Below are 25050 nucleotides of genomic sequence, written 5' to 3'. Positions count from 1 at the left end.
GGAAACAGACACAGAGGGACAGGGAAGATGCCATGTGACAATGGAGGCAGATAGGAGGGATATATCTACAGTGAAAGATTGTTGGCTACCAGCAACTAGGTAGAGACAAGGAAGGATACTACCCTTGAGCCTTAAGAAAGAACATGGCCCTGGGGCACCTGGGTGGTGCAGTCAGTAAGCATCCGACTCTTGGTTTCTGCTCAGGTCATGATTTCAGAGTCGTGAGATCGAGTCCCATGTAGGGCTCCATGCTCAGCACAGAATCTGCTTGAGTTTCTCTCTCCCTTTGCCCCTCCCTCCACTCTCTCTCTCCAAAATAAATAATAAATAAATCTAAAAAAAAAAAAAGAAGAGGAAAGAACACGGCCCTGCCGACACCTTGATTACATACTTCCAGCCTCCAGAACTATGAGAGAATGCATTTCTGCTGTTTTAGGTCACTAAGTTTATGGTATTTTCTGTAGCCTTAGGAAATGAATATACACCAAAGTCCCTCCTAAAATCATGCGCTGTCCCACCAGTGGGACACACCTGCCACTTGGGGAAATGCTGGGCTCTGTGCAGTCCCTTTTCTGGTCCTGTAGGTGAAGGATGATGGCCTGCAGGATATCAGTCATTTTTACACTTCGGTATGATGTGTCAGCACCTGTATTTATAAAGGTGAGGAAAAGGCTGTTTTAACCAGGTTTGAGCAGATGTGTCTCATCAACTCTGAATGGCACCCTAGTCTGTGCACCTGAACATGCTGCTCACTCCCAGGCTTCCTGGGAGCTACAGGCTAAGCAGAGCCGCGGTGGGGGGCTTGCCGATCTGTCTCCATGGCTGTTCACCCTCTGCCTCTGGAATAATGGGTGTATCCTGTGCTGGGTAGAGGGCTGTTGCCTGATGGTCTCTTAAGTCGGTTTTACTTTTTGATGAATTCATTTGGATCCCAGCCCAGAAGCTGGCTTTTATTACCTTTGATCTCACTCATGGTCGTCAGCAGTTTTTAAACCAATGAAGTCCATGTTCCCTTGTTCCCCGTTTCTGCACGTCGTCATAGGACGATGATCTTTCATCCGCATCTGTATTTTCCAGCTATATTGCGGATTGGAGAATTGTCTGCATTCTCTACCTTACCGCTATCAGAACCCACGTAGACGTATTTAATCTCGATTTAAAATATTTAATAAACAGAATAAATGTTTTAGTTAGATCTTTTTTTATCATTGTTTATCATGCATCCAGGAGAGTCCTTTCTAATCTATATTGTAAGGCGCATTCTGTGTAATGGCCGCCTCACTAACAGTGGCCCAACTGTCTACTCGATAGCTATTTATTGAGTGCCTTCTGTATGCCGGACACTGAGTAGCTTCCTCACATACAGCAAGGCACCTGCCACTAGGGACACAGAAGGGATTAGTATCTCAGGTACTGAGAACGTTCCAGTAAAGGGAATATGATGACAGCTTACTGCTAACTGGCTTGGAATGGTGCTAACTCATAGTAGGTGCTCAGTGTTTGTCTCCCTCTCCTCACTCCGCTCGGGAGGCAGCCTCGTACACAGCTCTGTAGCCTGGGCCTTTTTAGAATCTTCCTACTGCCGTCTTCTGATCCAGATGGAAGAGATGCAGGAGAGGTCATCAGGGAGCAGGTGCGGGGTCCCAGGTTCCTGAAGACCTCTTGCAGCATCCCCGGGCCACGAAGCAGAAAGCACAGAGCAAGCCTACACTGAGGCTGCTCAGCTTACTTGAGTCGTGGCGGCCGGAGCGGTGTTGGCCGGACCTGCCTGTGTAACACTCTTAAGAATGTGTTCAGACCCAGCACCAGGCTTCTGCAGGGAATTGTTTAAGCAGCTTTATTGAGATAATCATACAAGAGTGCAACACAGTGGCTGTTAGTTTATTCACAGAAATGTGCAGCCACAATGGTAGAACACTTCCAGTACCTCAAAAAGCACATACGCTTTAGCCAGCACCCTCTCTCCCCACTGCCCCTCTGCCCTCCGCAACCGCTGATCTACTTCTTGTCTGTATAGGGTTGCCTGTCCCGGACATTTCATGTAAGTGGAATCACTTCATCCGTGGCCTTTTGTGACTGGCTTCTTTCACTTAGCAGAATATTTCAAGGCTCATTCACGCTGTAGCAGCATCAGTATTCATTTCTTTTTATGCCTGAATAATATTCCATTGTGTGGATAGGCCTCATTTTGTGGATCCATTCGTCAGTTGATCGCCTTTTTGGGTTATTTCCATCTTTGGGCTATTATGAATAGTGCTTCTGTAAATGTTCATGTACCAATTTTTGTGTGGACATGTTTTCATTTTTCTTGGTAGATACCTAGGAGTGGAATTGCTGGGTCGTAGAATGACTCTAGTTTGAACGAGTTGAGGAAGAGCCAGACTGTTTTCTGAAGAGGCTGTGCCATTTTATATTTGCACCAGCAGTGTAGGAGGGTTCTAGTCTCTCTAAAGCATCATCGACATTTGTTATTATCTGACTTTTTATTATAAACATCCAAATGAGTGGGAAGTTACACTTCTTTGTGGTTTTGATTTGCATTCCCCAATGACTAATGATGGGGAACATGTTTTTGTGTGTTTATTGGCCATTTGTATATCTTCTTTGGAGAAAGGTCTCATCAAGTTCTTTGCCTATCTTTAAATTCGGTTTCTTTTTTTTTTTTTTTTTTAAAGATTTTATTTATTTGACAGAGAGAGCACAAGCAGAGGGAGAGAGGGAGAAGCAGGTTCCCTGCTGAGCAAGGAGCCCGATGCGGGACTCGATCCCAGGACCCTGGGATCATGACCTGGGCTGAAGGCAGCCTCTTAACCGACTGAGCCACCCAGGCGTCCCAAATTTGGTTTCTTTTTATTGACTTTTATTGAGTTACTCTGGAAACAAGTCCCTGATGAAATATATGATTTGCAAGTATTTTCTCCCATTCGATGGGTAATCTTTTCACTTTTTTGATGCTATCTTTCCAAGCACAGAAGTTTTACGTTTTGATAAAGTCCATTTTACCTATTTTTTCTTGTGTTGGTCATGCTTTTAGTGCTAAATGTAAGAATATCTTGCCAAATCCAAGGTCATGAAGATTTATTCTTATGTTTCCTTTTAAGAGTTTTATAACTTTTTGCTCTTACATTTAGGTCTTTGGCCCATATTGAGTGAATTTTTGTATATGGTATGAATTAAGGGTCCAATGACATCGTTTTGCATGTGGATATCCAGTTGTTCCAACACCGGTTGCTGAAAAGATTTTTCTTTCCCCATGGAATGATTTTGGGCACCCTTGTGGAGAATCAGCTGAACACAGACACAGTTAATTTTTGAACTCTCGATTCTATTCCATTGCTCTACATACCTGTTCTTATTCCACAATCACACTGTCTTCATTATTGTTGCTCTGTAGTCAACTTTGGAATTGGGAAGTGTGAAGGCTCTATGTTGTTCTTTTCTCGTGATTGTTTTGGTTCATCTTGGTCCCTCGAAAATCATGAGTTTTAGAATCAGCTTGTCAATTTCCATGAAGAAGTCAGCTGAGATACTGACAAGAATTACATTGATTCTGTGGGTCAATTTAGGGAGTATCGCCATCTTAATATTCAGTCTTTTGATTCATGAACTTGGGATTTTTCCCCATTTATTTAGATCTTCTTTACTTTCTTTCAACAATGTTTTGTAGTTTTCAGTTTTACACTTCTTTTGCTAAATTCATTCCTCCATATTTTATTCTATTTAATGCTATTATAAATGAAATTGTTTTTTTAACTTCATTTTCAGAATCTGAAACACAGTTGATATTTGTATATTGATCTTGTATCCTGCAACTTTGCTAAACTCATTTATTAGTTCCAATAATGTTTTAATGGATTCTTTAGGATTTTCTACATACAAGCGATAGTTTTATTTCTTCTGTCCTATTTGGATGCCTTTTCTTTCTTTTTCTTACCTAATTGCCCTGGCTGGAACTTCCAGTAAAATGTTGAATAGACGTCGTAAGAATAAGCATCCATGTCTTTTTCTTGATCTTAGGAGGGAAAGCATCCAGTCTTTCACCATTCACTATGGTGTTAGCTGTAAGTTTTTTGTAGATGCCCTTTCTTCAGTTGAGGAAGTTCCCTTCTATTCCTAGTGTGTTGAGTGTTTTTTTTATCAGGAAAGGACATTGAATTTTGTCAGATCTATTGGGATAATTGTACTATCTTTTTTTTTTAATTCTATCTATATGGTGTATTACATTAATTGATTTTTGACTGTTAAACCAACCTTGCTTTCCTGGGATAAATGCTACTTGGTCATGGTGTATAAGTCATGTTATATGTTACTGGATTTGATCTGCTGGCATTTTGTTGAGGATATTTGCATCCATATTTATAAGAAATATTAATCTGTAGTTTTCTGTTCTTGAGATGCCTTTGTCTGGTTTTGGTATCAGGGTAATAGTGGCCTCATAGAATGAGTTGGGAAGTATCCCTTCCTTGTATTAATTTTTTTTTTAAAGATTTTATTTATTTATTTGAGAGAGAGAATGAGATAGAGAGAGCATGAGAAGGGGGAGGGTCAGAGGGAGAAGCAGGCTCCCCGCTGAGCAGGGAGCCCGATGCGGGACTCGATCCCGGGACTCCAGGATCATGACCTGAGCCGAAGGCAGTCGCTTAACCAACTGAGCCACCCAGGCGCCCCCCTTCCTTGTATTAATTTGCTTGTAAAGAATTGGTTTTAATTTTTCTTTAAATGCTTGGTAGAATCTACTCATGAAACCATCTGGGCCTGGGATTTCTTTGTGAGTAGCTTTTGATTACTAATTCATTCTCTTTACTTGTTATAGGTTTACTCAGATTGTCTATGTATTTTTTTGAGTCAGTTTTGGTAATTTGTCAGTTACTAAGTTACCTAATTTATTGGCATATGATTGTCCATAGTATCCTTTAATGATCCATTTTGTTTCTATAAGATTGGTAGTAATGTCATCTCTTTCATTTCTGATTCTCGTAATTTAACTCTTTTCTTTTTTCCTTGGCCAATCTAGCTAAAGTTTGTCAATTTTGTTGATTTTTTTCAAAAGGTTGGCTTAGGTTGCATTGATTTTCCCCATTGTTCTTCTAGTCTTTACTTAATTTCTGCTTTAATCTTTATTTCCTTCCTTCTGCTTGCTTCAGGTGTAGTTTGTTCTCTGTACCGCCCCCCCCACTATCTTATCATGAAAGATTAGGTTATCAATTTGAGATCTTTCTTCTTTTTAAATGTAAGTATTTACAGCTATAAATTTTGCTCTAGGCACTGCTTTAGTGACATCCCATATGCAATGGCTTTTATTTCCAGGCAAATTCCATATTTATCCCCATCTATGAAAAGAATTGATAGCTCCCCTAATAAAATCAAGTCTTAATCTTTCAATTATCTACATTATGGGAGGAATTCATTCATGAAGAAGACATCTGGATCTTGTGGCCTCAAATGTGTTTCCGCATTGCCAACCTTGGAGGAGCCATTGGTTTTTGTTACTCTAGCACATTTTCTTTGTGGATGTCAAGATTTGTTCTGACCATATGTGGTATAGACATGATTACTGATGGGACTAGGCACATACGATCTTGTCTGGGATGGGAGGGACTGAAGAGAAGGAATTCCTAAGATATTTTTCTTCCTCTTTCTATCCCCATAATTCCCCTAAACTTTGTCCTTAAAAATATAACAAAACACCCCACACCTTTTGGCCATAGGTATAGGTCACAGACAGAGTTCAACAGGCTGAGGTTGAGCTTTAAAAATGTAGAAAGTCATGATTTACTTGGGCAAAGCGGAGCTGATGGTGAGTTTGGCTGACTCTTTAGGTCCTTTACTCCCCCTGCACTTTTGATTGGCTCTTTATCTCTCATCTGCAGTTGATAGGGAGAACCCTGGGGTTGACCAGATCAGCATTTGCGTCCCCAGTTTGTTAGCTTTGGAGCAAGGGCAGTACCCTCATGTGTTTGGAACTGAAAGTGTTGGGGAGGAAGCACTGTTGCCCTTGTGTGACCATCCAGGTCAAATTGTTTCTTTAACTCAGGGGCATTGTGACTCCTGCTTGATCTCTCTAAAGCATCCCAGGCCGGGTGAGGAGGGCAGTGTTGGTGGGCAAAGAGAAAACAGAGCAGGGAGATTCAGACAAGCTGGTAGAGACTGCATGGAAGGAGAAAGACCTTTGAATTTTACTTTCAAGTCATCAATAACCAAAATAATCACTTTTTCCTCTGAACACACAGGGGCACATCTCCCGTCCCTACTATAGTATGCTTTGTTGGTGAGGCAAATGTCTCAGTCTGTTGAGAGGTGAACTACTTGGGATTATGATGTGGGGTCCATTCTTCCCCATCTCTCATCCCCACAGATAGTGGCACCCGTGCTGCTGGGGAAGCATTTGCCAAGACTGTCAGGTAGCCTCTTGACTTGCTCTCTGATCTCTTCTTCTCTGTCCTGCCTTCTTGCTCAGCAAAAACAGCCACCACTGAGGAGTGCCTGGTGAACCCTGTAGGCATGAACCGCTACAGCGTGGACCCCTCCGCCTCTGCCTTTAGCCACAGGGGCTCCTTGCCCACCTCCTCCTCGCTGTACTGCAAGAGGCAGAACTCTGGAGATGGCCATCTTGGGGGAGGCCTGGCCACCACTGCCAGTGGTCCCCGCTCCAGCCCCATGTCCTCTGGAGGCCCCTTGGCACCTGGGCTGAGGCCCCCAGGCTCCAGCCCCAAGAGAAACGGGACCTCTCTTGAAGGAAACCGACGTGGTAATGTAATGCATGCTCTGGCTTCCCCGTGTTTTAACCTACTTGGCCCTTGCTCTGGGATCACTGCATATAGGGGGAAGGGGGTGGGGTGGGGGGGAACCGTGCTGTCCGAACATGGGAACACTGGGAAATCAGAAGCACTTTCATGGGTTTTTGTTGTTCTTAAAGGCAGCTAACTTCAACCTCTGACCACAGTAAAGAAAGTGGTATATTAGAGTAGGCTAGGCTGTAGGAGTAAGTAGACTCCAAAATGTACAGTGGCTCAAATGCAATAGAAATTTATTTTTTGTTCAAGAGTCCAAGGTGGGTGCTCCCAGTTGGTAGATGCATCCCAGTTCAGGGACTTAGGCTTTGTCCATTTTGTGGTCCTGCTATCCCCTGTGGCCTCCATGCCCCCAACACGTAGCGGGTAGAAAGGAAAAGAGTAAGCAGGGAAGGCACACACTCTTCCCTAGAGCCTGGAAATTATGCACATCACTTCCACTCACATTTCATTGGCAAGAGCTGGCCATTTTGCCACACTTAACTCTAAGGGAATCTGGAAAGTGTAGATCAACTCTGTGCCAGGAAAAAGAAGAACAGATGTCAGTAAAGCGTCTTCTTTTGCATAGTGGGTGACATTTGCAGGATACAAATACAGGGACAGAAGCAGAGTTCGATATTTCCACAGGGCTGGTTGTAATACCGTCTCTGCCTCACCCACTAAAGATACCTTGTCGGAATGCAATGCATGGAAGTGCTCTCGTTCTAGGGACAGCTTGGTATCCATTGTGAATTATGTGTTTTTAAAAATCATTTTCAAGCTTCAGTATTGCATTAATGAACAAAGGCTGTGGAGCATAGTAGATAATCACAGGGACTGTGGAGCCAGACGCACTGGGCCGGAATCCTGGACCCACCACTTCCTGACTGACCTTTTGCAAGTCTGAACTGCTCTGTACCTCAGTTTCCTCACCTGTAAAATTGGGATGATAACAATAGCATCTACCTCATAGGTTTGTTGGGAGGTTGAATAAGTTCATATGTGTATTTAATGCAAGACCTAGGACATGATAAGAACTCAATAAACATTAGCAGTCGCAGATCATGTGAGCCCACCTCTCAACAGATCACAGCCCAGCAGCTCTGTACCTGAAAATTGCTGAAGAGAAGAGTCCCCGGGCCCAGGAGTCAGGGAGTCTTCATCTTGCCCCTCTGGAGCCTCCCAGTGGGTTGGCCGTCTTCTCTGGCCAGCCACATCTTTGTTCTGAGCCGCGGCTCTCTCTACCAGTAGCCCTGTGAAGCCACAGTGATGAGCTATTTTGGGTGGTCCAACATCCTCCACGTGCTCCCCTGAAGGACCTCCCCTCTCCGTCCCACACAAGCCTCTCCTGGCTGAGGATAGAAAGGTGGACAGGAAACACAGGGAAAGGCAATTCTGAGGGGCAGAGCACAGAATCCGTCAGCCATGGGGGCTCTTGGCAAATGTCAAGGCATCCTGTAGACTACTTCCCAACATTGTCACATAGAGCCATCAGCCAGGCAGAAGATTTGAGCGGGCAGAGCCCATTTTCCAAAGAGGAGAGACATTGTTCCACCTGATTTTTAAGAACAAGAGAAGAGAACAAGATCTGGCACAAATCAACATCTTAAAGTAAATGAGGGGGCCCCAGCTGTTTCCTAGGCTTATCCCCAGAGTTTGTGTAACATCTGGTATAGAGTAGTTCAGTAAACGTTCATTATCTCTGTGCCCCTGTCATGATGCCAGTGCCCCAATGTTGCCCCTGGTTGTCAAACCCCTCATCTTGGTGTCCCTTTGCCCTTCACGTGTCTCTTCCTCTCAACCTCTTCTCCTCAACCCAATTCCCGTTTTCTCAGGGCAGTGATCATAGGACGTCACCTGATTGAATTGACTCATAATCCTAAGAGTGTTAACACTTTTTCAAAAGGAGATATTTACTCTCTCTTCCATTCAAGTGGTGGAGTATCAGGCTCTAGGTCTTATGTGTAGGATTCAAGCAGTAAGAAGAAGGCATGATTTGGATGAAGAGAACTTCTAGCACTAGCTGAAGAATTGTCTGCTCCATCCCAGTCTATTTTGGGGATATGAGGGGAATCTTGGACCCCCTCAAAGGGATCTCAAGGTAGCTTCCCTCCCCTAGTCCCTTGTTGCCTCTTCTTAGAGGAATCCTGGAATGTCCTTCCATCCCAGCTTCAACAACCCTCTTGTCCTTCATTTTCATCTCCACCCCAGCCCTTTGTTCTCCTGGAATGATACCCTAATTAGCTGTCTGAGGAGTCTGCTTTGAGGGGAGGCCCAGACCCTCCCCCGGAACCAGCTCGGAGAGAGCCCTCTCCTTAGAGCTCTGGTTGCTCCCTGGGAGAGCCCCACTCACTCAGGACTTCTTCTCAGGATGTTGGGTAAAATCAGAGCGCTGGAGCCCACCAGTGCTTGCTACCTTCCACTCCAAGCAAATCACTAACTGTATCCTGAACACTGACTGTCCCTTCAATGACTTAGAAATATTAGTGAGAACTTTGATACCCAGCAAATCAGAGTTGTTCATAATTAGCAGGACCCCTTTGGGCTGTGGGATATTCAAAAATCACACAGCCCCCCAGCTTCCTCAGAGTACAGCTGCTGCAGGATGTAGCAGCTGAAGTTCATTGTTGAGCCACTGTGTTACACTGAAGAATAATAAAAGTATTTACCCTTTGTAGGTACATTAACTCTCGAATTCTCCAAAGATTCCTTTAACCACTATGCTAAATGGAACCACAGATACCAGAAAGCCAGCCAGCTGTGCTCATTCTAGCATCAAGGTGGAGGAAGAGGGTGGGGAGAATAAGGGGACAGGGGGCAGTGCTGACCTCTCTGACTCTCTGAAACAGGGTTCCACTCTGCTTACATCTCATTAGCCAGAATGTAGTCACGTGGCCACCAGCTGCAAGGGAAACTGGGAAATATGGTTTCGTTCTAAGCAACCATGATCCCAGCTGGAGATCAGGGATTCTGTTACAAAGGAAGAAGTGGAAAAAAGATACTGGGGAGGTGACCGACAGTCTCAACCACACCTCCCGATTAGAAATGTTCATTCCCTCGATTTCCTTACATAGCACTTTGTTCCCTCATCTCTAGTACTTCCTCCTTCCTGTCCCATAGTAGGAACCAGACCCTCAGCTTTGTGAGGTCCCTTGCTCATCTCTGAATCCTCCGCAGTCCCAGAAAAGGGGCCTGCTTGTTTGAGGCATTTACTAAATAGCTATTTATTGAGCACCTACTATGAGCCAGACACTTTCCATACATTATTTATGACTTCCTACAAGTTATATTTTATAATTTATTATTATGGTATGTGCATATTATTATAGTGGGTATTATTATATACAATGTACAGATAAAGAAAGTGAAGATCAAGATAAGGTCATTCAAGTGTGGAGCCAGGATTTTACTCTAACTGGCTCCGAAGCCTGCGTCTTTCAAAATTACCCCAGGCATTTTCAAACTATGTTCAGTGGGCTTCAGTGGGTCCCTTTGAGGTTCTAGGGGCGAGGGAAGAGAGAATGGGAACAGACAGGATTCCAACGCCCCCCTCTTTAGCCAGGGCCTCTTCACATTTGCAGAGTGGGGTTCTGCGTATGTTTTGCTTGAACCAAGTTTTCACAGTTAAACACATTTGGAACCCATAGAGATAAGCCATGCTGAATTGAGTGGCAGTATATTAAAGTAGGAGAGAAAACCATTGGCCTCTTGCCCATTTGTCACCTGGCTGCCAGTCTGGGCACCTGCTGTGGGACCTCTGGAGGCTTGGTAAGTTTTCCCTCCGCCCAAAGAACTGCTCCATTATTGCTCTGGAATTGCATCCCAAGTGTAAGTAGTTGGTGTTAAGAAACTACCTCTTTAGGAGGGTTTGACCCAAGTCATAAACCCTAAGAGGGACCTAAAAATGGATTTTTCCCCTGCGGTGCTAATCAAAATGGTTTAAAACACAGAAGCCAGAAAACTGCATGGGGCTGCAGGCAGGAGGGTGGAGATGGATGACGTGACAAACTTCTCAGCCTTTTCTCTAGTACTCTCCATGAGTACTTACCCTGGCCTCCTGCTGTCTTGGTATCTTGTACCTATGGCCTCTGCCAGTGGGCTCTGAGGGGATGTATTCACATTTCCCTGTTTTTTCCTGATACTACAAATTTGTGAGCTCTTCCCTGTCTCTCATCCTAGATATAAGCACCAAGAGCTATAAAGTTTTCAGATAACAAAAGGTTCCTAACTTTTGCATTAAATAGGCCATGGTATAGAATTCCCAACCACAACTGGTCCAAGCTTCAGAATCAATAAATGAAGTAAATATGACATTGTTTTTACTACCCAAATGCTTCCCATGGATTAGAGTTTCCTTCATTGGGTGAGGTGTTGGGTGACAGACAGAGAGACCACCCAGTCAGAAAAAGGAGAACGGGGCCCACACTGTATGTGAAGGGGTTCAAGTGAGTGAAGGCATGGCAAGGGCTTATTCATTCTGGGGAAAGAAGAGAGCTTGTTCAGAAATGCTGAGGGAAATCACGCTGCGAGGTTTGGGGTCCATGTCAGGCAGATTGGGCTTTAGTCTGTGGGAAGCAGACGTTTCTGAAGAGGAAAGTAAGTTGACGGGCATGGACTTTAGGAAGACAAATCTATTGGCCACTATAGGATGACATATAATAACAATTAGAAGAAGAGCAACTACCTTTTGATTAATTCCTTACTGTTTAATGCTTCACATTATCCCATTTAATCCTCACAACACGGTAGGTGTTTGACAGGTGAGGCAACTAAGACTCAGAGAGAGTTTGCTCAGCCAGCAGATACTTATTGAGCATACTATGCTGCGGGCTCCTCTCAGGTCTAAGGATGGAGCTGTGAGCAAGACACATGGGGGCCCTGTTCTCCGACAGTGTGCAATTCCACAGAGACAAACATTAACAATATTGCACAAATTTAATGACAACTGCGACTATTGCTCCAAAGGAAAAGTATGGACGCTCTGAGAGAATGGGCTAGGGGGGAGTCACTGAGCCTACTCCAGGCAGATGGGAAAGGCTTCCCTGGGAAGTGACAGTGGAGCCAGCCAGACAGGGAAGCAGGAGTTGACTGGGGAGGGGCAGTGAAGAGAAGGAGTGGCTGGAAGCTTCCCAGCAGAGGTCAGGTTGCTTGCCCAGAGGTCACAGTGTCTGTGGTGGTAGAGAAGGATCCAGCCCAATTTGGCCTCATTTCAGGCCTGTGGTCTCTCCTTGTCTCTACAGGCATCCTCTCTTCTCATACAGCACGTCAGCTGGTCTTGAAGGAATAAAGAAAAAACCCGAGGGGCGCCTGAGTGGCTCGGTTGGTTAAGCATGGATTCTTGGTTTCAGCTCAGGTCCTGATCTCCTGGTCCGCAGATTGAGCCCCGTGTCAAGCCCTGTGTGTCTCGGGCTCCCTGCTCAGTAGGAAGTCTGCTTCCCCTCTGCCTCTCCCCCACCCCCAGCCCTGCACACACACTCTCTCTCTAAAATGAATAAATAAATCTTTAGGAAAAAAAAAAAAACCTGATTAAAATTTGAGGATTAGTCAGGCTCTCTTCTATCTCCTATCTTTGTCACCTCATAGAGTCTTGAAAATTCTTACAATAGAAATAATGAAAACAACACTGTTTTAAACCATCTGATGTTGCCCAGCTAGCCTGGGCACCTCATACACTCTGCATGGCCTCATTTCTAGGAAGGATGCATTCTACAGGGACCAGATCACCAGCAGGAGCTGAGAACACAGGTACTGTCCCCTTGCCTTCACCCCCATCCCTCCCAACCCAGATCCAGCTGCTAGAGAGGCTGAGAGGGCCAAGGGGCCTCACAGGCAGCCTGAGGAAGGACACTTTTTGGAGAGGTCCCTTTTGGAGACTCATGGGCTTCCCTTCAAGATGCTTTTCATCAGGCTCCAGCCCAAGGCCACATACTCACTTGATTCTTACAATACTCTTGAGAAACAAGATGAGGAAACCGAAGCCCACTGGGAATGATCAGGGCCTGGACAGGGCTACACGCCTGGCTGTTGGCTCTTCAGTCAGTGTGTTCTGCATGTGGACACACTGATGAGGCTCTCTGATACGTGAGAGGGTAACTCCCTTGGTGTTGTGCGTGACAGCCTGTGGCCAAAAGGGACCAAAACGGCAGCAGAGATGGAACCTTAGAGATTCCCTCCAACTCCAACTCCCTCATTTCACACCTGGGAAGCACAAAGATGCTTACATAGCTGGTGGGTGGTAGGGATTTTTGACTCCCAGCTCATTGCTCATTCCATTTTTCCACATGGCTCTACTGTTAGCTAAAAAATTTTCTTTGAATTATGAATGAGCAAAAGGAGATTATGTGTGTGGTTGTGGGCACATGTGAGACACAGAGACTCACAGACAGCAGTGCAAGGACCTAGGCTGTGACAGTGCCTGGGGTTGCTCTAAGCACTGACTCGGGGGCATTCTGTTCCTGGTGCGTGTGAGCTCAACCTTAGAAACAACCAGCGGCATCTTTAGTTACACATCCATTCGCAGCTGGGTGTCACTCTTCTCTGTCTCTGGCAGCTCCAGTGAAGGCACATGACATACACAAAGTTCCCTGAGCTGGAGAATGCTGCCTTCCCAGAAAGGCGTTTGGTGAGCACTTCACATACCCTCGTCCTTTAAGAGCAAGATTCTCTTCACATCCGTCATGTCTCACTGCTGTCCAGTGACCTCTGCCTGGCCTGGCTGTGTCAGGCCGGACCCATCTGTCTTCCTGACACCTTCACAGCCACTGGAGGGGCCTGGCGTATTTATTATCTTGTGAGCACACACCACTGCAAACGCTTTACAAACCTGCCACTGGAAAGTTCCATTTCTCTTCCTTCTACAGCGAGTTTATGTGCTTTGGATCTTGAGCAACTCCCAAGGTGTGACAGGCTTTCTGCTGCTCTCTGTCTTGTATGGCTGAGAGGTCCCCTCGGACAGGCTCCCAAGCCAGGCCCGGCTGCTGCCGTTCCATCCTGGAAAAGTGAAAAATGCCCACAGCAAGCACCGGGCACCAGGAGCGGAGCCGCTTTCCAACCGGGCTGCCTCCGTCCACAGCCATCACCTGGAGAGCCTCCTCATAAAGACAAGCCTGCCCCTCTTGCTTAACCTGCCCCCCCACCCCCGCCGCGGCCCCTGGCAAACTTGTGCCCTGACCTTGCTCAAGGAGCTTAGGCTCCCCGGGATGCTGCCCTGAATCGGTCTGGTATTCTCCCTTCCTGTCAGATACAGGAAACTCGATTTGACCTCTGCTCAGAACACTCTAAAATCATTCTTGGCACCGAAAGACTTCCAGCCTTTGTAATCAGAGCATCTATTATCACCCCGATTAGCGCCGAAGCTCCGATGGGGCGGATTCCAAGGCGAATGCGATTTCCGTGATTTCCGTGATTCCTCGTCCCCATGTTGAGTGCAGATGTCTTTAAATGCAGTGAAATCATCTCTAATAAGCATGCATCGGCATTCAGATGGCTCCAGGGTGCATTAACAGTTTCCCAGCAAAATGCCCCGTGCCAACCCACCTTAGGGGACCCTTCCAGGTCCAGCAAGGAAAAGGCAGGGGAAATCTCAAAGTAAATCCAATTCTCAAGCAAACCATTATGATTTTAGGGCAGACGTGGAAATGCGATGCTGTACTTCGCTCAGCACTAATGGAGAACTGTGCCCTTCCTTCTCAAGCACATTAAAAAGAGGAGCAAGAAAAGAGCAGGAACCACCGCACCCTGGGGCTGGAGGAGGGAAATAGAAGCCGAGGCTTCTGGACGTAGAATTATTCTGTAGGGAAACCACTTCATTGTTCAGAGCCTCTGCTTTCTTCAGGCCTGAAAATAGGATTAAGAATTACCTGCTCAAGGCTTTTGTATGAGTTATTTATACTGTTTCTACAAAGTATATTGCGCCCATATTTCAAACACATTTACTTAGAATTGGAGAGGAGCCAATGATTATAAACCCTGTAATGAGAGGATCCTGTTTTTCACCAATCACTTTGTCCCGGACCTGGTACAGAAGAGACGCTCAGTAGATGTTTACGGAATGAATGGGGTAGGGGTGGGGTTGGGGGGAATGAAAACGATCATCCTCAAGAAACTTAAACCTAAGTGGAGGTTACAGACACGCATACCTGCAGCATAAGGCAATTGTGGAAAGCATCTTAGAACAAAGGTGTGGGCGTTAAAAGCCGAGGAAGGGGACATCCAGATGGCAGGACACAGACACACTGCCTGGGAAGGGTCTGCCTGGGCTTTGATGGCTTGTGGAACGTCTATGGAAAGGGGAGGGTAAATGCTTCTAGAGGAAAGCAGAAAGCACCGGCTAAAGACGGAGAAGGGAAGCTGGGGAGACACTTGGTCGGCGTGCCCGGATGGGAGTGTGCAGGAGGGCAGTGGAGGCAGGCAGGGTGCCTCCTTCCCTCTGGGGAGCACCTGATGCACAGTAGCCTCTAGGGCTGGGCCTGATCCCATTTCAGTCCTGACACATGCCCTTCCTGGAGGACAGCGTTGCCATTTTACAGCCAATGAGCTGACTCCAGAATGGACGGCTCCAGAATTTGTCCCTAGGTCTCTCTGGCACCAAAGCTCTTCCCCTCTGTCTCAGAAGGAAAGATATTATTAAGACCAAAGAGAGTCCTTGACCTTGAGCTAGACTGTGGACTCTGGAGTCCGTGCATAGTAGGCAAGGGACATTCACAAGGGGGCACAGACAGAGCTGGGTCTGGGGAAAGCGTTGAGGCAGTAGACAGTTTTGCTCTTGAAGGAAGAGATCCCAGGGCAAGGACGCCCATAGAAAACCTTTGCAGGGGTTTGGGTAAAAGGTTCCCAGCTAGGGGAAGCAGGATGGAAGGGAGGATCCTGTGTGAGAGGCTTCCTTCTAAGAGCTTTAGAATAATTCATGTGGGGAGCGAATAAGGAATGCTAGAGATAGAGGTAGAAGCAGAGACATCACTGTGGTTTCAGAAACCTGAGGGGCGGGGGGAGAAGCTGGTGCAGGGGAAGGAGGATGAGCTTTAACCTGCCATGCGGGAGACTCCCGGATGCAACAGTGCAACTCCTGCGGTCATCGTTGTTCGAGGACCAGCTACGCACCAGGCACAGGAGTAGGCCCTTGGCTGTCAAGGGGTTCCCAGGCTGAGGGGTAGATTGGAGCACGTGCTCTGAAGAGCAGGGGGTGGTGAAGGCACTCAGGGCACGCCTGGAGTGGCAAGACCACCTCTCCTTTCTGCTCGGGGCCCTCACAGACAGGGGTTCCAAGCATGGGTGGCAGAGACCACGAATAAGGACCCAAATGCACCTCAGCTCGGCCACTTCTCTATGGTCACGGTGTCCCCGGGGAGGCAGGGAGGAGCTGCATTCGTTCCTGCCCCCCAGCGCAGGAGGGGCCCACAGGGACACTGATCTTAGCCAGCTTTCTCAGGTCACCAAGGACCCGGCTACGGGAGGCCAGGGGCTCTGACACAAAGCTGAGCAGGAGGGGTTTTTAAAACTCGAGCGTGGATCAGAATCGCAGCCTGTTGAAGGAGATCCATTTTCTAACACGTTACTCCCTGGGAGAACAGAGGACTTGTGCACGGATGGAAGGCTCTGCCTCCGGGAGTGGCCTCCCCGAGCTCCAGGCTCCCGAGGCGAGCGGCCACTCCCAGCCTTCTTCTGGCGCAGAAGGTCACTCGGGCCAGGTGGGAGCAGGCGGCACCGGGGAGGCGGGGAGGCCCTCGTCCCCGTGTCTCATGCTCGTCTCTGTGCCCACCCATCCAGCCTCGAGCCCTTCCCCCGACGGGCAGGACACCAGGCGGCCGAGGAGCAGGAACCCGTGCACCTGGACTGTGGAGGATGTGGTCTGGTTCGTGAAAGACGCTGACCCGCAGGCTCTGGGTCCACACGTGGAGCTCTTCAGAAAGCACGTAGGCGCAGGGTGGGCCCGGCCCCGGAGTGGGTGGGTGGGTGGGTGGGGGGCTGCACGAAGGCTGAGGGTCAGGCAGCCCCAGGGCTGCAGAAGGGGGTGGGCTAAACTAAGCGCTGGGGAGGCCAGATGGAGCCACAGGCTTCTCAGAGCAGAACAACCACATAGTTTTGTTTTTAAGAAGGGATATTTGTCCCATCTGTTCCCTCGTTTTGGCCTTTATTAGGAGTGCCTGTTTTCCTGCCCATCCATCCGTCTGGCTGGTCATTCGACATTTATAGCACACGTACAATATGCCAGGCGAACTGTAATAGCACAGATTCCTAAGCTGCTTGGAGGATTCGATGAGAAGACGCCCGTCAGGTGTTCAGCACGGTGCCTGGCTTGTAGCTAGCCTTCGTTCACACGTATTCACAAAACTAGGAGAATCTGAAATATATAAAGATGGTAAATGAAAAAAGAAGTAGGTAGGTAGTAATTAATACTGCATCTGCCCAGCTTACTCTGCCAGGTTTCCATTTACTGCTGTCACCAGTTACCACGAACATCTAGCTTAGAACAACACAGACTTATCATCTTCCAGTTCAGTGGGTCACAAGTCTGACCAGGGTCTCAGTGGGTTGAGGTCAAGGCGTCTGCAGGGATGACAATTGCTTTCTGGAAACTCGAGGGAGAATTCGTTTCCCTGCCTTTTCCCGCATCGGGATCCACCCTCATTTCTTGGCCCTGTATGGCTCGGCCCTTGTCCTCAAATCCAGCAGCATCAGGCGAGTCCTTCCCAGGCTGCCAGCTCCGGTTCTCTCTTCTGATTTCTTCTTCCACTTTTAAGGATCCTGGTGATTACACTGTCTGTCCCACCCGGTAATCCAGGGTATTCCCCCTATTTTAAAGCCAGCTCATTAGCAACCTTAATTGCCTTTTGCCAGGTAACCTAACATACTCCCAGCTTCAGGGAGCAAGACGTAGACATCTTGGGGGGGAAGCGAGGGAGCGTCATTCTGGCCTACCACAGTTACCATGATTCCGCCTCCTGTCTCTTTCTTTTATTTGGTGATTCTGTCATAGAAACCATGTTCTCAGATCTGGGGAGACTCCTCTAACCCGACCCTCACATTTCATTAGCGATATATCTGATGTCACTGGACAGGGGAGCCTTGAGAACAAGGACCCCAGAGAGGGTTACGTTGAGACGGATCTGAGTGGGAGGAGTCTGGCTGTCTTCCAGAGTGGTAGGGGATGGTGGAAGTCTAGGAGGTGGGGGGAAGAGAGAAGATTAGGCTCACAGATGAGATTTGCCCACTCTGCCATTTTGCCAACGACACAGAGAGTGAGTGATACAAAGTGGGTGCTTCTGGCTGGCTGGCTAGATGCATGAGAGGGGCAGGGGGGCCCTCACATAGTTGTAGGAGTCCTGTAACTGCCTCTTCCCCTGACCTGAGCACCCAAACTATCTTTGTCTCTTGTGACCTGAAAATAACAGTATGGGTGAGTGAGGAAACCGAGCCTTACTAGGTTCATGAATCGAACATGTGTTCTGGAGGGTCACCATTTTCAGAGACAAATGGGAATGATACCACGACCTCAAGGGGCTGGCATCCCCTTAGTAGTTCGTTGTGCTAAACCCTGAGATGAAGCAGGTGCATTATTTAGTTGTATGCCACCTGGTATTATTAACAGGGCCAAACACCTGAAATCCCTCATCAAGTGCAATTAGCAATTTGGTAATCAGCTCAAGGTCGGTGGGCTTACCAAGAAAAGAAACAAGAGATTAGGGTGATGGAAAGAATACCAAGGCCTCATACCAGCACCTGAAATGGAAGGGTCATTGCTAGTTTCGGGGTCCAGCTGATGGATGACACTTTGTCTTAGTCTGTTCAGGCTACTATAACAAAGGGCCGTAGACCGGCTGGCTTATGAACAAGAGCAATGTATTCCTCAGCTCTGGAGGCTGGAAGTCCAAGATCAGGGTGGGAAGCCTCCTTCTGTGTTGCAGACTGCCATCTTGCTGTAGAAGGATACTAATCCTATTCCTGAGGGCTCCACCTTCATGACCTCATGACCTCCCAAAGTTCCCACCTCTAAATACCATCACATCGGCCTGGGGCTTGAACTCAGGCTGACCTGCCTTCTAGTTTGGCCTAACCCCCACCTTCAAATACCGTCACATGGGGGGTGGGTAGCATTGCAACATTTGAATTTGGGTGAGGAACACAAACGTTAAGTCCATTGCAAACTTTTTGCTCCTTTAGCCCTAAAGCAGATAAGGAGATAAACATCACAGGGGGCATATTGGGAACATAACTGGGGTTTATGTTTTGTTCCTTCAATCGGGAGCAGGAATATGAAAAATCCAGTGTGTCGTATGACCTCAGGGAGATTATGGGAAGAGGAACACAGTATTTGTTTGCTTTATTTTTTAAAAGAAGATATTGCCTTGGGACTAAGAGAATGTGTGCCTGAGTGAATCCATATTCCCTTACCTCATCCCCTGACCCTCTGTTAACCGTAGCCACTGTTTGATAAATCTGACCATCTTCTGGATTTTCTTGTTTCTGATCCTGTTCCACCAGGAGATTGATGGCAATGCACTCTTGTTGCTGAAGAGCGATATGATCATGAAGTACTTGGGTCTGAAACTGGGACCCGCGCTGAAACTCTGCTACCATATTGATAAACTGAAGCAAGCCAAATTCTGAAGGTTTTTACAAAGATAGAAGCGAAGTCCAGACAACAGGTCTCAAGATCATCTTCTGCCTTACCAACATCCAGCACCATCACAAAATGGATTCTCTCCTGAAAAATAACAGCCACAAAGACTGGGTCTTTTTATAAAACTTGTGCATCTCTGCCTTTAAAAAAAATTCAACATGGCCCTTTTGAAAGGCTCCTCTGTGTTAATGATTTGCCAAAAAAAATAATGGAAAAGCCTATTATTTTAGCATTTTTATAGGTTGGTTGCTCTGAGAATGGGTCCTATTTTTATGATGAGAGATCAGGGAACCCAATGCTATAGCCCACGGAGAACCATGGAGGGTTCCAAGGATGTGAGAAGAAAGACCTTTGTCTCTACAGGGACTCCACCATAGCACCACCTGTCTTTAACTCTGCCCCAGGGACCTGTCATTGTGAGCCTTGCTTAATTCAGCTCTGGAAGCTGTCTTCTGAGGAAACACGCCTCCTCACCTTGCACTATCTGGAAAACTTGAATTCTTTTGCTCTCTGAAAGAGAAGAAAAAAATCTTTTTCTATTCCTAGTTATCCGAAGTACTGTGTTGTCCCACTAGAGGGCAGACTGCTAATGAAGTTTCAGGACCCTCCCAGCGGCAGCCTGCTGATTTAGTACTCAGTGGTCGGGTTAGGGTCTCTGTGAACAAGATCTAGCACACAGACATGGAGAATTTCTTCCACAGTCAGCACCACAGATTGCAACTTGGGGAAGAAACTATCTTCTAGGACGTTCTAGTTCATATCCAGTCATTATTGACTGACTGAGATGCCCAAGCAGCAAAGGCAAAAATTTGGAAGTACGTTCTTCCCAGATGGGGCTTTGGAGTTCCTTCCCTTTCAGGGTCCTTACTGGGGTGTTGATGTGTTGGCACGTTGAAGAGTCTTAGTGACGTTTAGCCCATGGGTGTTTCTTTAAAAAATTTAGAAAAGTGTCTCAGATAAGCTTTGAAATGGGAGAGTGTTGATTTCTTGTTACATTGTTGGATTGTGTAGTTGTACCGCTGGCTAATTTTTCTAGTTCTCAACAAATACACAGACATGCTGTTATTGGGTTTAATTCCATTTACAAATAGGTTTTCCTTCCTCGCCGTGGAGTAATAGGAAAAAATCGATTTTTCACCCCTTTGCAGCTGTGTCCAAGGAAGGACAAGTCCCCAGTTTACGAGGCAGAGGGCAACCTCATCTCCATTCTTTTTATCCTTCTCCTTCCTCTCTTTCCCTCTTTCTTTTATTCGTCCTCCCTTGCTGAAGAGGAAACACATTTTCAAAATGAATTCACCTTTGCCATGGGCATATCCTCTTCCTTAAAAACATCCACAGTGTTAGAGATGAGGAGATGAATACTAGACTCTGCAATCTCTGGGAGGGCGAGGATCAAAGAAAACTCAGGGTCCCCCTTGGCCCAAATGCAAATTAGAAAAAGCACACCTTTCTCCGGGGATGCAGCCGAGCAGGGGGTCTCAGGTGATGAACGGAGCAGGGGGGGATTTCCTCCCCCTCCCCCTCAACTGGGTGCCCTTGTGTGGGACAGGAGCTGTGCAGCCTTGAGGCCAACCAGGCTAGATTTGCATACTGATCTTCTGTAAATCAGTTAGAACTTGGAGGAAGACCATAAGGAAGATTCCATGCCATGCTGTTAGACCCACTTTGACGAGCAATATTTGAGAAAGCACATCCTAGCAAAATCCTTTTTTAGGCACACAAATGGTGGCTGGACTTAAAGCATGACAGAGATGGGAAGGAGGGCCACATCCTACCCCTGCTTACCGACCTGAGCTTGAGTCATCAGGTTGCTGAAGGGCTTAGTGTCTGTTGCTTTCAGCACCTGACAATCCTACCTTGAATCAGGCCTCGGGGACAGAGTCTTCCAAGATTCTAAAGTGACAAAATGACTCTGCCCCTCAAAGTTTGTTCATTATGAGTGCTCATGGATGGTCTGGAGTTAGATCAGTCCCCTCAAAAGGCCACGGCTAGTTTATGTATTCAGAACTGCCAGTGTGAAAATAGTGAGATCTAGAAAACCCCACGACAGCCCATCGGCTGTTTTTTGCTCAGTCCTCTGAAACTTGTCATGCCTCTTTCATCAACATATACCTCGTTGACTTTCAAAACTTCCTTCCCACCCTCACCAGTGCCTCTCTCACTACAAAGGCATGAACATTGGTGCTCCCAAATTAAAATCATCCCCAAACAATGTCAAAGAGATACTTTGAGTAGTTTCCAGGGGAGAGAGATTTTTCTCATCTCAAGTCTAGGAGAAAACTGGATCCATGTTCACGTGTAACTGCTCTCACGGAGGTGCGATCTCATTTTGCATTAAACTTTAAGCAGGACAGATTGCTGAAGCCATGATATTTAAGGTTTGACTTTTTAAAAATCTCATTACTCTTAAAATGAATCTGCCATATCAGAAAATAACCCAGGGAGGAAATTCCTCCTTGCCTGTTTTTGCACTGAAATGCAATTAGCCAACAAAATTATTGTAGCAATACTGCAATTATAATTAATTTTCACCCCTTTCAAACATCTTGTCAAACCAGGCAGCTAAATAGCTCAGCAAATGTAAAACATGCCAGGCCATTTCTTCTAAATGGACCTTCAAGAGTCAGGCCATGTGTGTCACTCTCGTCCAAATGTGAGCTTATTTTGGGAGCCTCACCCTTGTAAGGATACGGTACTTGTTATTCCACTGCGGTAGCTGTGTTTCAGGTTGTGGTGAATAATGATATAGTTTTGCATAATTCCAAATTAGAGTGTGTGGGTGTGTGTGTTCGTGTCCAGACATTTCCAATCACCCGTTTCTGTTAAACACTTAAAAAAAAAATCTAGAGACAATTCTATTGCCTAAATTCATTTTAAATATTTCATAAGTACATGAATCCCTTTGTGAAGACTTCAGGTAAAAGATGTAGGGTGTGTGTGTGTGTGTGTGTGTGTGTGTGTGTCCCCTAACACAGTGGTTGGAAGAGCCTAAGGAAGAGGCTGAGAGCGTGTCAGCTATTCGCTTTGCTTGGTTTAAAATGCCTCCCCAGGGCGCCTGGGTGGCTCAGATGGTTAAGCGTCTGCCTTCGGCTCAGGTCATGATCCCAGGGTCCTGGAATCGAGTCCCGCATCGGGCTCCCTGCTCAGTGGGAAGCCTGCTTCTCCCTCTGCCTCTCTCTCTCTCTGTCTCTTATGAATAAATAAAATCTTTAAAAAAAAAAAAAAGCCTCCCCAGTTTGGAACTTGGGAGGCAGAACCCGCTCTCGGCGGTTGGGACGAGGTATCCCCTTTCCTGCCAGCAGGGTGCGCCCTGGAGGCCGCTGGGGACAGTGCCGGGCTCTGGGCCGGCCTCCCTCAGGTGCTGCCTAGCGCCCCCCCGGGGCGGGGAGCCGCGGGGCAGGGAACAGACGTCTTGAGCGCCTTGTTTAGTGCCCACCAGAGAGTTCACCAGGCTCCCACCATTTCTCTTCAGCAGCGCGGCCAAGGTTTTTCCCCTTTGATCAGGAAGGAGCGAAGAGCTCCCCAGGAGAACCAAAGACGCTATTTAAATCTATTGGGAAGGAGTCCTGAGCTAAGGTTGGTTTGCTTGAGAAGGAAACCGGTGAGAGAAGGAAGACACAACTATAAATTTCTTAGGAAAACGATAAAAGAGCACCTCCTCTCACAATCCCAACCCCTGAAGCTGCAATAACCTATTTTTGTATTTATGTGCTGTATGGAATCTTTCTTACTTTTTAAAATTAAAGTCATTTTTTAAATGATTTTTTGAGATTGCTTGAGGAGAAATTTGTCATCTCTCTGGAGATAACTGGAAATGCCCGGAGGTGACCAAGGACTGGAGTTTAGTCACTGCCGGAAGGTCTTGAAAGATGGAAGTATTCTGCTTTATTTCTACCCAGCCAGGTTTTCGTACGTGTGAGCAGGTGACAAATGCTCTGACAGGGCACTTCTTCAGCTCTTCCCTAGAGGGGTGACAGGATGAAGAGATTGGACTCACCTTTTTTTCTAACCTCTGATAACAAGACATGGGATGGTGAGGGACTAGATGAACTTTGTAAAGCTGCAATGTTTTGTTAAGGCCTGAAAGAAAGCCTGTCGGTGGATGTGGTTTATTTTTTGTTATAAACACACTCCAAGAACCGAGTGGTTGCCCAGCTCTGCTGTGGTCTTGCTATGTCCCCTATCCCCGGTGGCATGAGAAGGCCACTTGAGAAGCCCAGAGGTGAATCCCGCAGATGGTCAGATGTCTAGAGATGCCGCCATTCCGGTTTCCATCTTGTGATGTCACCCCAGGGCCGACGCCCCGCTGCACTCACAGCCGCTCAGCTTCCAGCACCACTTCGGGCTGTGCTGTCCAGGGAAGAGCCCTGCGAGCCCCAGCTTCCAAGGAGTCCTTCCCTCCAGTGGTTACCCCAATCGAAGACGATTCCTTCGTGGACAACTGGAAGCTGGATTTTTGAAAGTCTAACGTTTACTTGAAGGAGAATCTCTCTTATTTATTGCCACCAGTTAAATATTATGGAAACATGTCTGCTAACAATTTGCTTTGTGTAATTTGTTCTAATGCTAATAAGCAACAGCTGGGATACTTCCTGTGGTAAATTCCTTTGTGGTTACAGTGGTATTATCACACATGGACTTCACCAAAACGCTGTACTTAAGAAGAACGTTCACTCTGGCTCTCTCAGACTTTAGGAAATTCCCCTAACTTAGAAACAGTTCTGGGCAAAAGTACATTTTTAGAGGGAGATTTGCTCTTCTTCACTCCCTGCTTCCTCAAGCAGGCCCCCAGACCTGTGCTTTTCAAATCCTACATACAGAGCCTGAGGGCGGTTCTCCTCACTTAGCACTGAGCTTGAGTTCCTCCAGGGGAAGAGCAGAAAGCAGAACTTAAGAATGACGCCTTCCACCAGGTGAGGATGCCGTACCCGGAGTCGATATTAAGAGCATGTGGGCAGGAGAGGAGTGGAGACACATCCAAAGGCGAAGAGGTGGCTCAGCAGGTGATCAAATAGTGACGACGTCAGCCAGTGTGGGGACTGCAGCATCTCTCTGTCCAAAGGGTCTCCGTATACCACTCAGACTTGCTCTGGGCTGCCAGCCCACCACGCTCTGCTCTGTCGTTCCACCGTATTACCTGAGCCTTAGAGCTCGTTCCACGCACCGATGCTTGACTCAAAAGGCCAACACAAACGTCTTCCGTTAGATCCTACTTTGGAACCCACCTGGTGCCTTGCTTTTCCGAACAGCTCACCGTGCAAGAGCAGACCCTAATGGAGTGCCCTTTCCCCGTCACCCGTGTGACTGGACGCCACCTCCATCATAAATGTAGCATCCCCAAATCTCAGGAAGGCTCTGCCTCCCCACCCAGTGCTAGATGGCCTTCCCCACAGCCCTGAGAAACAGCTGTGCCCGACTACTTCCCATTAGGGGGAGTTCACTCCCATAGGAAGTGGCTTGTTTCTCTGTTGGACAGCTCTGGTTATGAAAAAGTTATTTCTCAGGGAGACACAGATGTCTGTGAATCACACACAGACGTTTGAGATGAAGCCAACTCTGCAATCTTTCTCTTTTTAACAGAGCTCGCCCATGCAGTAAACCGCACCTAAATCCAAATCGACATTGGCAAGTAGATCCCAGCTCTGCTACATGAGGATAGGG

The 25050-nt window shown here is 47.0% G+C and overlaps 1 protein-coding gene across 1 annotated transcript in view; it reads left to right on the top strand.

Moving 5' to 3' along the window:
• SCML4 (Scm polycomb group protein like 4) overlaps window positions 1–20454 on the top strand; it is a 131706-nt gene extending 111252 nt beyond the window's left edge. Inside the window, exons 9-12 of the mRNA XM_034991740.1 lie at window positions 6458–6748; window positions 12465–12515; window positions 16536–16681; window positions 19251–20454. Coding sequence (XP_034847631.1) covers window positions 6458–6748; window positions 12465–12515; window positions 16536–16681; window positions 19251–19376 — 614 coding nt within the window. The 3' untranslated portion in view covers window positions 19377–20454. The remainder of the gene's footprint in view (window positions 1–6457; window positions 6749–12464; window positions 12516–16535; window positions 16682–19250) is intronic.
• Window positions 20455–25050: the final 4596 nt, after the last annotated feature.

Source organism: Mirounga leonina, unplaced genomic scaffold (assembly GCF_011800145.1).
Source record: "Mirounga leonina isolate KUSES-001 unplaced genomic scaffold, KU_Mleo_1.0 Mir_53, whole genome shotgun sequence".
NCBI classification, from domain to species: domain Eukaryota; kingdom Metazoa; phylum Chordata; class Mammalia; order Carnivora; family Phocidae; genus Mirounga; species Mirounga leonina.
The sequence above is the reverse complement of the archived record's forward strand: the minus strand, read 5'-3'. Positions and strand labels throughout refer to the sequence as shown.